Source organism: Papilio machaon, chromosome Z, assembly GCF_912999745.1.
Source record: "Papilio machaon chromosome Z, ilPapMach1.1, whole genome shotgun sequence".
NCBI lineage: Eukaryota > Metazoa > Arthropoda > Insecta > Lepidoptera > Papilionidae > Papilio > Papilio machaon.
Window position 1 is genome coordinate 3392333 of NC_060016.1, and position 13857 is coordinate 3406189.

A 13857-nucleotide genomic window follows, 5' to 3' on the forward strand; every position below is an offset into this window, starting at 1 on the left:
CAAGTAACACTTTATTTGTCGACATTTTTATTTATGTAACACGTATTATTTTAATAAAAACGTTTGTAATTTTGCTTTTTACGTTCCTGTATACTTTCCATTTACATACATTTTGTATGAAAATTAGAAGAAATTGTTGCCCTTAACTATTTCAATTCGATTTTTATACATGAAAAAGAATAGATGAGCAAGGCAAATGTTTTTTTTATGTTTTATTCTACAAGTATTAGCGCGCTTCTTACTATAGTTTGTAGAAAACAAGTTTCTGTAAAAAATAATTACAGCATGTCGAAGGTTTTTATTTTATTTTGTTCTTATCCGAGTAAATCGAAAAACCTAAATAAATCTATCAATACAATTTCATGTGAATTTAATGAAACGATTAATAAGTTATCGGGAATACACATTTTTTTCTGATTTAGTGTCATCTTTTCTGAAAAAACTTAATGCAACTGTTTCATTAAAACCGGTTAAGTAATATTTATTTTATTCTGTTTGCTTATATTTCATTACATGTTACTGAATTAATTCTTTGATTGTCACTACTGTACCTTGATTATGATCTCCTTAGATGTATATAAGTACAAATTTATTTATAGCTTTGTTTTTGTGGTACTTTCTTTGATTAGATGAATGCTGTGTTTGTCTGTCATTGAAATATACTCGTATTTAAGATTACGCTTCGATAAAACTTATGTTTTGGATGATGTATAACTGTATGTTACTTATTTTGTTGGCTATCCTAAATAATTAAATGAAATAAAAAATAAAAAAATCTAAAAAAAGGCATAACGTAAGTATGCCTTTTTTGCCACAACAAGTAATAATTAGGCTTGTTGTCGAAAAAAACTACTAATGTAAATACAATATTTTGGATACATGGGCATATTATAGTAGAAAATCTGATTTTTACGATTTTTTTTACAAAAATTGAAATAAATTCAGATGTATTGAAAAACATATTTTACTTGAGATTCTCTACCTCCATAAAGTTTTTGATCCGTCCACTAAGAATCATACTGTATTTTTCAACTTACTAACCATAGGTTTCTAAGACTAACATCTCTGTATAAAACATATCGTCATTATCAACTTAATTAAGTAGCCTACGTATTCTTTCGAACTATGTTTTATATCCATGACAAATTTCATCCGTTCTGTTCATACCTTGAAACAAACGTTCATCCGTTCTAAACATCGCATTTATAATACTAGTAAGATTATCTTAATATATATAAATCTCGTGTCACAATGTTTGTCCTCAATGGACTCCTAAACTACTTAACCGATTATAATAAAATTCGCACACCATGTGCAGTTCGATCCAACTTGAGAGATAGGATAGTTTAAATCTCAAATTATAGTCGCAATTTTAATTTATTGGTAATTATTTGTCTGTTATTATTTGACAGTCACAATTATCTGTTAACTCCAAATGATTCTAACAGATGTCCTTTGACCTTTCGACTGGGTTGAGTAAGTAATCAATAGATGGCGCTGCTATGGTAAATCTACGAACGTGTCATATAAGCTTATTAACTGGGCGCGGACGGAGTCGCGGGCGACAGCTAGTATTATTATATATTACTATCACATTTTTAAATTTGAAGGTAAATTAGATTTGAATTAAAACTAAAAAAAAAAAAAGTTGTATTTTTGACTTATTTTGAAAAAAGAAAAATACGCGATAATTCAAAAATGGTTTGAGTTAAAATTATCGCAAATAGTCACCCCTATCACGTCCTAAACGGAATTCGTTGAATTGCCAACAATCTACATATGTTCAGAACAGAACAGTAGAGAAGAGTGATGAATAGAGTGCGATACCGCGGCGCGTTGGGCCTTGTTAGAGTTGGGGGCGGCCAATATTTATACGCCCATTCTAAACCACAAAATGTTACGCATAAAAGCTAATAGTTATTTTTTCGATTGTCGTTCACAAAATTCTCTAAATTGGAGACCAAAAGAACAACTGGCGCCCCCTTATTTCCGGAACTGGCGCCTGCGGCGCCCCGTAGTGCCCGGCGCCCGGGGCGGTTGCCCCACTTCGCTCTACCACAACACCACTATTGGGCCATGCTATATAATGTATAGCTAAAATTCATCTATTCTATACTTACTTAAAGGTAGGTTGCCACATCAGGCGTAAAAAGTTTAATAAAACTTTATTACACGCGCTATTATCAAACAGCGGCCCGCCATAAAAAATAAGCCAAAACATTAAGGTTTATAAAATCTGGTGCGCTGACCCCACGTAAGTGGTATAATGGTAGGGAGATAATGACACGCGCTAATATAAACAAGGTAGGCAGTCGTCATCGTTGGCAACCGGTGACTTTGTTCACAAAATGAACCCGCATTTAAGTTAATTTTAAGCGCAACCCGATTTTTTCTACTATATCCCATACTGCCATTGTGTTTAACTAGAAGCTTTCCACGGCGGGATGTTTATTAGCGAGTCTAGAATGGTGTCGGTGTTGCATCGTTTGCGGCGTGGCGGCGTGGCGGCATCACGTCACGCTGTCGGGCGTCGTGGCGCGGGTTGACGGCGTAGCGATCGATAGGGCGGTCGCGGCGCTGCAGTCGTCGACGACGAATCGCCTGCCGCCCGCCTTCGGTAGTCGCCGTGATTGTTCGCCGCTTCGGCACTCCGGCACTCTGTTCCTCTCCGATTCTCCGCCGCTCCGACACTCCGCCACTCGCCGCTCATCGCTCGCCGCTATCCGGCACTCGGCCACTCCGGCACTCTGGCGTTCACCCGCGCCGTGATAAGACGCGACGATGCGCGGCGACCGCGCCGCTCGTGATACGCGCCATAACAAGGATCACGAAAACTTAAAGTCTTCACTCAAAAAAGGAAATAAACCCAAAAAAAACAGGGTTGTTTTTGATGAGAGTGCAAACGAATTTTTTGAAGCTGATTATATTATTGTAGTACGAGACGAGTGCGGATATTCTGATGAGGATGAAAACGAAGATTGCTCGGGATGCGGTGCATGCGAGCGATATCAGGAGCAGGAACCAGGGGCCCTCAGCCCGCCCGAGGGCTACAAAGACATGGGGCTGTTCAACCGTGATGGGACGCTGCGGGAGCAGGCGTGGTGGGAGGCCGGCGACGTACTGCTGGTCGGCGAGCGCTCGGGCACGGTGTTCACGCCACAGCACCTGCAGCTGCTGCGTCGGCTGCAGCGAGAACGAATGTTGCGGTCTGCGATCTGTGCTGACTGCGACGCGCACGCAGCTCTACACCAGCCACTTGGTGAGTCATACATCAACGTCCTTGCCAAGGGCGAACGTCTTCTCGACCTTGTTCAGTGGCTGTATCATATATCTCGTTCCACTACTAGTTCCGTTGTTTCTGACACCGCATTATCGTCCTTCCGCCACAATTCTAGTTATAACCTGAATGTCACCGATATCTTGTAACCGGCTAAATAAAATTAAATGTTATTTATTTCATACTAAGGGGTTAAAAATATTGACACAATTAGAGTTGTGTTGGAAAAGCACTGCGACTGTTCATATCGAATGCGCTAATGTCAATGCTTCGCGTGCCTGAGCAAAATCGTTTAATGTTATCATAATAAATGTAATAAACGTAATGCAATTAAAAAGGCTGAAGCGAAAATACGCGCTACGCTAACGATGGTAGCTTGTCACAAATTTATACGCGTCAGTTGAGGTCTTTGTAGGTTCTATAGCGATCTCATGAAAATGCACATTCTTGTTTTCTAGGTTTTCAGAGAAGAACACCAAAAGTTTATAATCAAAAATAGTTTACATTAAATACCTAGTTTACCCTTTAAAAATAAAAAAGGTCTGTTATTTGTTAACATTATATTTATAGCATTTTCTGTTTTTCTTTCTTTTTACAATTAAAGAAAGACTTCCGAGAATACTATGTCATTTCATATGACATAAAATTTACCTATGAACTTTGAATGAAAGTAATAGAAACGCAAAAAACTGTTCCAAACATCCTGATCGTAAAGCGACGGCATATTTCTTTATAAGGCAAGATAATCTGCCTGATCAACTGATCTTGATATAGTTTAGAACAGGGATCCCAAAACTATTTTGGACAAGTCACCCCTATTCCAAAATGAACTGTTACCTCAGACCCCCATGGCCAACCTACTTTTAAGATCAACCCCCTTATTCATAATTGTCCGCCAACTTAAAATAGCTGCTATAGTGTGTTATTTTTCATTCTGACTTAGGTCAACAGAAGAAGACAGAGTGAGAATTAGCAATGCTTAAAGTTAGCAGACTATTATTAATAGGGGTCGATTTTTACGCACGAATGGGCTCGGTGGACTGGTGCAATACCACGACCACACAGAAGGCGTGAAGTGGAAGCAATTCCGCGTTTCGTCTGATGAGTGTAGTCCCGGAGGCCTAATTTTAGTCCTTTTTCCCTTCCCACCTTTTTCCTATTAGAAAAGGATGGGAAGGGGTTGTGGATTTGACGGAAAAGAGGACGCATAGGAAGGGGAAATATCCTCTTTCTGGGTGTTCCCTTCTCCGTTGATTAAAGGTAGGCAACGCATCTGCATTTGCGGATGTCTATGGGCAACGGTCGCCTCGCTATTGCGGCGAATACAGGTGGCTGTTTGCTCGTTTGTCACCTTTTGATATAAAAAGACCATCAATGTGTTCTTAAAGTTAAGTGAGCTGTCTAAACTAATGGTTTTAAACGATTGACGGTAAACGTAAACGTTGCAAAAACGAAAGACACCAAGTTCAACATAGGTAGACTTTATAAGGTAATTTTAAAAATGATTGAACCCCTTTATTGTATAAAAAATACTATTTGACAAGATTATGACATTAAGCAAATAGCTTGCTAGTTCGCTCCAATTCACCTTGTTTTGTATCTAGGACAAAAATCCCGGTTTCATTTGCGTTGAAAGGTATTCCGTAATTACAACCTCTGTTATTTTTGAGCGGAGCACCGTGAGAAATGTTGTGGTCAAGGAAAACCTTAAATACCTACTTGAAATATAATTTGTTTATTCCCCAAAACATTATTATTTGAAACAATAAAAAAAATAATAACATGAAAAAGAAGCACCTGAAATGCATCTATAATCAGAACTTCAAATTAATATTTGATTACTCGTCGAATAACGCGACTGTAATGAATGGTAAAATGTATATATTCATGTTATCATAAAATTATTTCTTTGTTTCTTATTTTTTAACCAAAATTAGTTTTATTTAAATTTTCAGTAAAATAAAGGGCCGTTTAGTCATAAAAAACATCCTAGAGACAGGAATAACAATTTAGGACAACTCGATGGTAACCGGTTGTGTCTGTCTAGTTTTATACAATACGACGCATGTACGGACCAGTTTTATTCTATATAGAGGGCGTTTATTATTCTCATTGTCTTGTCAACAAATAAAGTAAGCAACATAAGCTCCAAACCGATATCTCACCTCCATTAGTATATTTTTACCTTAAATGCCCAAAAACCTATGAGTAAATGGGATTGAAAGACAGTACTGTTGTTTACGTTCACTTGTTTTGCATCTCTAGTACAAAAGGTCTCTGAGATGTACAATATATTAAGTAGGGGTCAAAAAAAAAGTTTCGATTAACCGCAGAGACAAAAAGCAGGTTCGTTGTTAACCGGCGCGTTTTCTGTTTGACCCCGTTCCTTAATCTGAACGCGGAGACCTAAATGGGCCAGGTAATAAGAACACATTAACAAACGGGCATTTCTCGTGTCCCGTCCCGTTTGCTTATCCCGTTTATAGAGTTATATTTTGAAGCACTTATTGACATATGAGCGGAAATGTTACGTGAATAGTTTCCCCCGCCGGAAATTCACTTCTGTGAAACCGGTAAATGCCGTTTTACATTCGTGTGGACTGCAATCGGTTGTCACATTTCATTGAGAATTTTCATCAGTTATTTTTAAATATTCTGGTTTATTACAACTCAGTTTTTATTATTGTTATTTAGTTTTATATTCTTTTAATTCCAAATAATATCGTTTATTCCATCACTAGTTTTGCAATGACTTGTCTATTGTTATCATTATTATACACGTAAAATGAAAACTTCGTCTTTTACCCTTTTATTCGAAAATTTTCCTAACGGTTAAATGTATTTGACACAATTAAAGTTAAGTAAATACCAATGGGTGACCACTAGTGTGTAGTTAATATATAATCTTTACTTCTGTATAATTTTTGGCCTAAACAGATGGACAGTTAGTAAAGTTTAAGATATCCTTCATCTCCCTAATTTAGTGTTACAATCAGGCTGGCTTATACATTTTTTGAACTCTTAAAATTACTAGTACAATAGAAGATAATATAATTCACTTCCAAAGAAATGAAAATAAGAATTTATATTTTACAGTTTCTCATTTCAAGGCTAAAAGTAGATAATAAATGCATTGTGCCTTATAAGTGAATGCCTCGGAAAAGGCTTAATGGTTTCCGCGCTGCATTAATTCCAGCAACTGTTTCTTGTGATTAGAATTTATTTATATTAGGTCCTTACATATGAAATTGGCGTTTTTCGTACTGGCCACTTTAATCACGAATTTCTCCTCTTTGGTAAGGAATTCCAAATTCAAATTTGTACAGCTATAGACTCATGTATTTGTGGTTCGATGACCGTCATTCATTTGTTTTTTTTCTTCTGTTTTTTTCTGTTTGCGTCACTCTTTTAAAAAAATGGAAAACTTAAAATATCGCATTATTTACGAGTACGAGTTCCGCCGTGGCACTAGGGCTGCGGAAACGACTCGAAGGGTGAATGATGTGTATGGCGGTCGTGTTGCAAAAGAAAACACAGTTCGTTTTTGGTTCCAACGTTTTCGTTCTGGAAATTTCGATCTGCAGAACAAGCCCCGTGGACGGCCTGAGACTCAAGTTGATAATGAAGAGTTGAAGGCTATTGTGGAAGCGGATCCATCGCAAACCAAGTCCGAGTTAGCTGCAGGCTGCGATGTTAGTGATAAAACTGTTTTAATTCACTTGAAGCAAATTGGGAAGATTAAAAAGCTTGAAAGGTGGGTACCTCACGAATTGACTGAAGCAAACCGGCAAACGCGCGTCGACTGTTGCGTTACATTACTAAACCGGCACAATAATGAAGGTATTTTACACCGAATCATTACCTGTGATGAAAAATGGGTTCTTTACGATAATCGGAAGCGCTCAGCGCAATGGTTGGATCCTGGCCAGCCAGCCAAATCCTGCCCCAAGCGAAAATTAACCCCAAAAAAGTTACTTGTTAGCGTTTGGTGGACTAGTGCCGGTATTGTTCATTACAGTTTTCTCAAATCTGGCCAGACTATTACGGCTGATGTCTATTGTCAGCAATTGCAAACCATGATGGAAAAGCTAGCGGCTAAACAACCTAGGCTGGTCAATCGCTCCACGCCACTGCTGCTTCACGACAACGCTAGACCACACACTGCGCAACAGACGGCTACTAAATTAGAAGAGCTTCAATTGGAAAGTCTAAGACATCCTCCATACTCCCCGGACCTTGCTCCAACAGATTACCATTTTTTTTCGAAATTTTGATAACTTCTTGCAAGGGAAAAAATTCAACTCCGATGGGGTAGTCCAAATCGCCTTCAAAGATTTTATTGATTCCCGTCCGACTGGTTTTTTTAGTAAAGGGTTCAATGAACTACCTATGAGATGGCAAAAGTGCATAGAAAATAATGGTTCATACTTTGATTAATTAAATATATTATATTAAAAAATATTCGACTTTTTGTTCCTCCCATACAAAACGCCAATTTCATATGTAAGGACCTAATATATATGTTTTTCCGTAATTCTAAAGCAAGATTTTTTAATAATTTTCAAAATATGTTGTTTGCGTACTGATCTTTTTGTAAACTATAATTATTCTTTACTTCCATAATGATAAAAGTGGTTAATTATAATGATTAATTAAAAAAGGTCTGAATAACGCATAACTTTAAAATATCTAAATTAATTAAACTGGTACATTATTCAAGAAATCTTTACGAAGAGAATGAACGTTGGCATGCATTGCGGTATGTGCATAGTATAGGTATATAGACAAGTTCGAGGGCAAATCACTTAGCGGCGTCTACGACTAACCCAGTGACATCAATTTCACAGTCGCATCTTATTCGAGGTCAACTATTGATGTGCATGTCATTGACGAAAATTAAAAAAATAATAAAAAGTCAATCACCATAACTTTTGTCATATTACTTGAGAGACTAAATTTAGTAACATTACAATAAAAAAAAACGTAAACTTGACACCAAGTACATAATATATCAATATTGCCCAGGGTGTAACATTTTTATTTACCAGTATTTTGATACTTAGATGATATTCTCTAAGTAATCAATAGTTTCCTAACTACTCTACACTTTAAGTACTATTTCCGATTTTATTTTAGAATTAGTTCTAAATTAATTGTTTTACGGGAAAATATGAATGTATTTAGCCGGTTGTATATTAGTATTTTTCCTTTATAAATTAGTAGTAAAAGATAAATTTACAAAAAAGAAAATTAACAATTAATAGAGCGACAGCAATTTCAAACAGACACTGAGAGTTAGTTGCTATGTGCTACGTAGCGCCGTAGAACATAGCAACGGATAGCGTAGAGGGGATACAAGTTAAATAAATAATGCCCTCTACGTAGAACAAAAATAATAATGACAAATTATGTATAAAAATATATAATTACTAATTAACTGAACATGACAATTAATGACGCTGCCAGTGATATGTGTAAATATAATTGCCTATTTCCATTGAATTCGACTATTTCGGGAGTATGTACGAATGTCTTCTGCGTTGTGTAGTGTGTACAAAAATGGCTTGACCAATTAAGCAGATTGAGTGGTCGTTAGATTCCTATACTTTCCTGGAGTGTTATAGGTGTACAATCACAGTTTTACTGTGTAAAATATGTACATATTTACTATTTACTATTGAGGACAAGGTTACACCTTTCCAATCAAAACATAAAATTTTAGAAAGCAGTAATTATATCAGAATATAAATTTCCCTATTCCTGGTAGTTATACGATTACAAGAAAAGGTTGGTTCAAAGCATACACCAGTTTGTTCTCAAACAATATTCCGATCAAATGTATAAAAGGCGCCAACCAGTGGCGCACTCGTGATGATAAATAACATACAGAATATGAACGTAAACATTTACAACGTGCGGCATTTTTTCCAGTTGTTCGCTCAAAAATTTTCAAATTTGTTTCCTCCTAATAAAAGACAAATATAACACTTTCATTCTTTAATTCAATATTTGGGTAACAACGACGTATGTTTATATCGAAGTGAATTTTATATTAACAGTTGTGCTTATAAAATTTATATTTTTAGTAATAGGACACTGTATATTTGCGGCCAAGTGTATAAATAATTTTACTTAGCCTTGCAACTTCTTCTTCTGGCATGTTCTTTTAGTACTTTATAATTGAATATAGTTTCATAAAAGGAAACAGATTAATTTTCATTTCATTTTCATTGTTGGCTGCAAGAGTAAGCTTAATTATCTAGAACAAGCCTCGCAACAAACAACTTCTGTAAAATATTATCGATGGCGCCGACAACCCTTACAGTTAAGCTACAACCTAACAAAGTTTGCTTTTGTTGATTTGCCGCTTCCAAAACACAGAGTGATTTAAAATATGACGGCTATATTTTAGTATTTTAAAATCTAAACAGCGATAATTTCTTATTGTTTACGAATATGCTACAATGATTTTTAAATCGTAAACATTGGGCCAGCGTGGTTCATTACAGCTTAGTCATTCCTCGGTGGGGACAAAAGCTGACGACGACGTACTGGTGTTTGTCTCATATTTGCAATGCAGGTTTTTGTCAGTGAAACTGTCTCGGTAGCAATGTTAGATGAATGCAGATTTATTAATTTGATTACCAATACTTTTACCGAGAACGCTTCGTAAGGCGATGACAAATAAATAATAAATATAATAATTGGTGGTAATTTTATTCAGCCATAAAGTACTAAAATTCTCTTCAGAGGTTCTTATGCATAAGTTATATTTAATTTTTATGATATGGTTATTTTATACCTTAGTATGTGAAACATGTTTAAACTAGGTATGGCAATAGTTCGTCTGGCAAGGCTCCCGCGTTCATTGACTGCCTCCGAGCTACATTCAGGGCCGGTGACCTCACGGCAGAGGTCATCTCATCGGTCACCTCTTTATCAACCAAGGACTGATTGAATTTCCCACCACTGTCTACTATTAAAACAATCTTTCGTCGATTTTTTTCTTGTCTATACTATTATTTATATTATAAAGAGGAAAGATTTTATTGTTTGTTAGCATTGAATAGGCTACGATATTACTGTACTGATTTGAAAAATTCGTTCACACTGGACGCCATTGCGGACGCTCGCTTGAAAAACTTTCGACTTTCGAACTTTCGATACCGAAATTTATAATAGAAATTCAAAACCGTCCTAGTTTTTGGAATAGTTCATCGAGTTAACTAGTCCATAATTAGTGAAATTGTTAATAATTGTCTTATAATTGAAAATTTAACGGATCTTTTCGTAAATCCCCTGGACATAATCCCATAAAAGGACAAACCCATAGTTTTTTTTTCGTTTCCATTTTTCTACGATGTAGATAACAAAGAAATGCAACTTCTTCTACATCCATTTCAGGAGCCAAGAAGTAGCCAAGCCTACGCCGCTGGCGACGACGCCATGGCGTCTCGATGAGGCAGAGCTCTTATCCATGCTTTTCGGTTGCTGCAATAATATTAGAATTACAATCTAGGCTACGTTTTTTGAAGTGAATATTCGGATTAAATTAAGATCTGGATAAATTTATATAATCCACCAATGGTTTGATGTCAAATGGTGTAATTTACGTAGAAGAGGAAAAAAGATTTTTATTAGCTATCTATTACCTATTTAAATAATAAGAAATTCCTTCGAAATCTTTTTTACCACGGAACAGCTTAGACCTGTCGATAATAGTTCGTTAAAATATTTTGAATGCAGCAGAATCGTCAGTGCTTATAAATGCTGTCGGCAGTATATTCACCGGAGGACGCTGCATACACCTCGAAGCTGTCCGTGTACGAATTCCACATTCATTTTAACGTTTCTCACGCAACTCGTAAAACGGCCATTGCTTAAAAGACTACGATGCATCGATAAAAACTCTAAAAGTGCTATTTTTAGTTAATGTAAACTTTCTTGGCAGTGAAATGTGTTATCTTTACCTGTTTTTCCTTGTTATTGAATTTAGCATTAATAGTGTTAACACACGGATATAAATCTATTCGATGGCATTTAGTTTTAATTGTTTTGAAATAGGTAAACCTAAAACTAAAACCTAGGCTAGGATAAACCTAGTGAAATATTTTAATAAATATTACAACTTAAGAAAATTTTATTAAGAAGCAATAATTAATTACTAGCTGTCGCGCTTATGTGATTTTTCAGACTATGTTTTATATATACGTACGCCAATTTCAGCAAGATCCGTTTAGGCGTTCTGGAAATACGTAATAACAAATCTATCCATTTATCTAAACTTTCGCATGTACATATGTAAGAATTACAATTTAAGTTATTTATTAAAGTTATTTAGTATAATAATTACATATTTTCACAATTTACTTTGTTTACTACTTTATCATTTATATTAATTGAACAGTGATAAAGTTATTCGAATAAAAAATGCGTTATTATAAATGAAAAAAAAGAGATAGAAGTAAAAAAAAAACTAATCTTAAAATTACTGTTTAACTTGTTATCTTAAACGGAGGCAGTAATAAGGGGGCCGCCGCCCTTGTAAGAACTCGCCGTAAAGGGCCATGAAATTGCTGCAAGCTAAAATTCTGTCCAAGGCTCGATTATACCTACCCCTGCTTAGCGCATGCGTACATCTCTTTATACAACTCTAATATAGAGCAGTGGCTTGTGCACAAGTTTCGCCATGTTTTTTGTATCATGCGAAAATAATTAAAACGTACATATTCACTCCTATCTATTCTCATTTTTTTGCGATGAAAGTAGAGATAGACAGTGTAGACCTAGATTTTTATTTATCTTATTTAAGTTTAATGTTTCTTAATAGGCTGATGAATCATAATGTGTAACCCGCCTAAATCGTAAGTCCACTTATACATTATAAGAGAGCTAAAGTTGATATTTTCTAATTAGGCGTTTTAAAGTAACAAACTATAAACAAAACCACACTAAATGAAATTATGAATTCCCAATATATTTACGTGACTGGGTTACATTTTTTCTCGGCTAATAACGCATAGCGAAATTACTTACTACAGTTATATTTTTCTGATTTCTCTATTTTATTCATCTAGATCGTATTTGTGTTAGAGAATACATTATCAAAGTACACTTATTAAATATTTAACTTTAATTTGTGTTAGCTCTAAGAAATTTCATTGTCTTTGTAAATGAGATTTAACCGTAAAGAAATATTTCTTATGTTATAAATGCATCAAAGCAGTAAATAGTTTATTTAGCGCATTTCTACTTGAAACTATTCATCGCACCTTTTCCTCAAAGCTGCTCATTCAAAAGAATAACAGCAATTTCTCTTTAACATTTTGCTTTAGGATACGAGTAAAGCTCGTGGATTAAAATAGATATAATCATAAAAAATCACCGATAATTTAATACACTAAAGATTACAAATGTTTACATTTATATTATTTTTTTTACTTATAAACCAAGAGGTAAGTGTTAGTGATGGAATTAGAAATAATAACATTTAATTTAATTTAATTTAATTTTAATTTCATAATAAAAATAATGATATTTTTTTATTAAACGTGCACAAAGTCGTGACAGCTATACGAGAAGTATCAGAAAAGCTTTCTAAAGTCTAAAAATAATTTGAAAAAACTGAGAAAATTCAATGTCGCATTATAGTTTTGTACCATTGTTAACGAGAAACAACCGCAGTACTTTAAATTATTAGCCGACCGTTTCACCCCGTTTTCACTTTTCCAGCTCTTTTAGTTTATTTTTTATTTTATTAAAAACTAGTCGGGAAGCCATTACCGCATAATATTCAAAATGAAGATGTGGCAAAAAATGTAAACTTGAGATCAAAAAAGCGGAAAAATATAATACAATGTTTCCCGTGAAAGGCTTTTCATCGTGCCTTTAAAGTGTTCAAGTTATCACATGTTTCAAACCTATGAAGCCCGCTACACAACTTCAGTTTTATCTGTAAATCATCAGTTGAAATTATGTAGATTATAGTTGAAACTTACGAATATAGCCAAATCTAAGAATTGGTGCCTAGCACGAAAGTTTTCGAAAAAGTATTCGTAACGTCATCGACAAAATTTGTATAAGATTATCACTTTAATACTCTGACAATTGAATTCGACTGCAGTGAGTCTTACTTTCCTTGTTTTAGGGCGACAATTAAGTAAAAGGAGGGTACATGAGATTGTAACAAAAATGACTTCAGAGTAGCTACGTAGTTTTATTTAAAAACGTTATTATTTAATTGTGCTATTGTTAACATTATCTCTTTAATCTTTTCGTTCGTAAAGGATAATTAAGATATACGAGTAGTGGGAGTTGATTAAGACGTTTTCAATACTTTGTTTGATCAACGACGTCTGTTAAACAACGTTTAAATCTTTTGTACTGAACGTCGATCAATAAAACGATACCCTTTGATTAAGAATATCGTTTTCTCCTTTTCTATGGGATGGTTTGACATGTTTTCTTCTATTTTTGAATCAAGAAAGATCAAAGGTTGTATGTTTGTCCTCAACCACTGAATAGATTCTGATGTAAAGAAAAAAAAAAATCATTATTTTGACATTGTCATGGCAACACAA

The 13857-nt window shown here is 35.0% G+C and overlaps 1 protein-coding gene across 1 annotated transcript in view; it reads left to right on the top strand.

Annotated features, from left to right (window-relative positions):
- The first annotated feature begins 2746 nt into the window (after positions 1-2746).
- Positions 2747-13857, top strand: part of LOC106719757 — a 96267-nt gene continuing 85156 nt past the window's right edge. Inside the window, exon 1 of the mRNA XM_045686097.1 lies at positions 2747-3259. Within this exon, the coding sequence (XP_045542053.1) occupies positions 2782-3259 (478 nt within the window). The 5' untranslated portion in view covers positions 2747-2781. The remainder of the gene's footprint in view (positions 3260-13857) is intronic.